Raw genomic sequence first — 1,738 nt, 5'->3', positions numbered from 1 at the left:
TCTTTAAGAGGAGGCTTGATGAACACCTTGCTGGGGTCGTTTGACCCCAGTACTCTTTCCTGCCATGGCAAGGGGTCGGACTAGATGATCTGCTCAAGTCCCTCCTGACCCTAGAAACTATGAAACTATGAAATAGGTTGAAAATCACTACCCTAGACTATACCCAGAGTCCCATCTCAAATAATAATTTAGTATTAAATGATTTCTCAGAATAAATAATAAATAGAGACTAAAGAAATGAGGAAAAAATAAACAAACAGGGAGAGAGAAAAGGAAGATTTTTGTCTTGAACTCTTTTGTCTTTCTCAAAGAGCTGCACACCAATAGAATTTGACCCATGCAGGTTCAGGCATCCGTGTGCCTGAAATCCCATTAAGGTCAACAGATTGCCTTATGTGTCTAGCCTTGTGGATCAAAATACAGGATCTGAACCAAACCTTCATTGTTTAAAAGACACAAGCAAAACTTTTCATGTATCTTCTTATGAAGAAATACTTAAGAGTGATTATGTACCCTCACAACTTGAAGTTAAGTACACTTTGAAAGGACACCCACAATCATAGTTGCAGAGCACTAACATCCTAGTGAATTCAGTTCCCTGCTCTCAAACCCACTTCCCGCAACCTTTCTTTCAAGGACAGTTTTGCTGAACAATACAATTAGTAAAAGCTTACCATCAAAAGCATCTTTTAAGAATTTTCCAGCATCAAGGAACCAGTTCTGAGCAGTGGCACACAGGACCAGGGAAAACAATATCATGCAGGTACAGAACTTCATGGTTCACTCAGGCTGCATCAGGATTATGAGAGACAGAAACAGGGAGAGGAAGAGGGAGAATATTTAACCCAAACCTAAAAAACTGTTTAAGGCTCCAGGCAGCATATGCAACTTCCATGTAACTGCTGTGGAGCACATGCATGAATTGGTAGCATTACCCACAATTGTGAAGACACCAAAAAGTTATGATTTCTGCTTAGAAAAGGGATTGTCCTCTCTGACAAACCCAAGTGCTCCCAGCACCCACCTAGGAGGTCAGACATGCGTAAGTTGAGGGTGTTTTTTAGCCGAATACTTTAATGGCCTCTTATAGGAGCTTTAATAAATGAAAAGGCAACATTTTTATATAGAAAGCTTCCATCTAGAATGAGACTTACTGTTGTTGTGCTGCTAGTCTCTGAGAAATGGAGTTCTTCCTGGAGGCTTTCTGAGATGAATAGACTATGCCACATTTATAGCAATTCTTATCTCAGAGAGCCAACATCCAATCATTTACAGAAACCTGACTAAATAAACATAGATTTATTATTTCCTCATCAGAGGTCAGTAAATATTGCTTCCTTCAGGAATTCAACACTTCAAGCTGTACTACCTGTTCTTGAGGGTTTTTTGGCTTGAATTGATGAAGTTCCCAAATATCTCTCTATACAGAGCCAAAGGTCTGACAACTATCAACTAATGCCTAGTACATGACAAAATTACCCACATTTACTGTTAGATCCAGACCACCACTATCTTTTTCTATAAACAGTGTAAGATACTGCATGAAAAATGTAAGTATTAGTGAAATGAATAATCTTACTAAGTTCGAGTTTTCTCTGGCATAGATTTAATTAAAATTCATAAATGCCAAATTGATTTAATTCTTATCTATAATTTTAATAGGAAGTGAATGCTCAAAAATCATGTCAAAATGATCAAGTCTGTGATAATGAGGGTTCTACCCAACTCAAGGATGTGT

The 1,738-nt window shown here is 38.0% G+C and overlaps 1 protein-coding gene across 2 annotated transcripts in view; it reads right to left on the bottom strand.

The window, feature by feature from the left end:
* Positions 1-1,250, bottom strand: part of LOC109321360 (serum amyloid A-5 protein-like) — a 10,887-nt gene extending 9,637 nt beyond the window's left edge. The window contains exons 1-2 of one of the 2 annotated variants that reach the window (XM_019551975.1): positions 1,155-1,250; positions 675-789 (exon numbers count right to left, since the gene is read on the bottom strand). In XM_019551975.1, coding sequence (XP_019407520.1) covers positions 675-777 — 103 coding nt within the window. In that variant the 5' untranslated portion in view covers positions 778-789; positions 1,155-1,250. Of the gene's footprint in view, positions 1-674; positions 811-1,154 lie in introns of both variants that reach the window. The other variant, XM_019551976.1, reaches the window with a different exon arrangement.
* Between the last annotated feature and the right edge of the window lie 488 nt (positions 1,251-1,738).

Source organism: Crocodylus porosus, unplaced genomic scaffold (genome assembly GCF_001723895.1).
Source record: "Crocodylus porosus isolate Cpor-Errol unplaced genomic scaffold, CroPor_comp1, whole genome shotgun sequence".
Lineage (NCBI taxonomy): Eukaryota > Metazoa > Chordata > Crocodylia > Crocodylidae > Crocodylus > Crocodylus porosus.
Note: the sequence above shows the minus strand (reverse complement) of the source record. Positions and strands in the feature narration are given on the sequence as shown.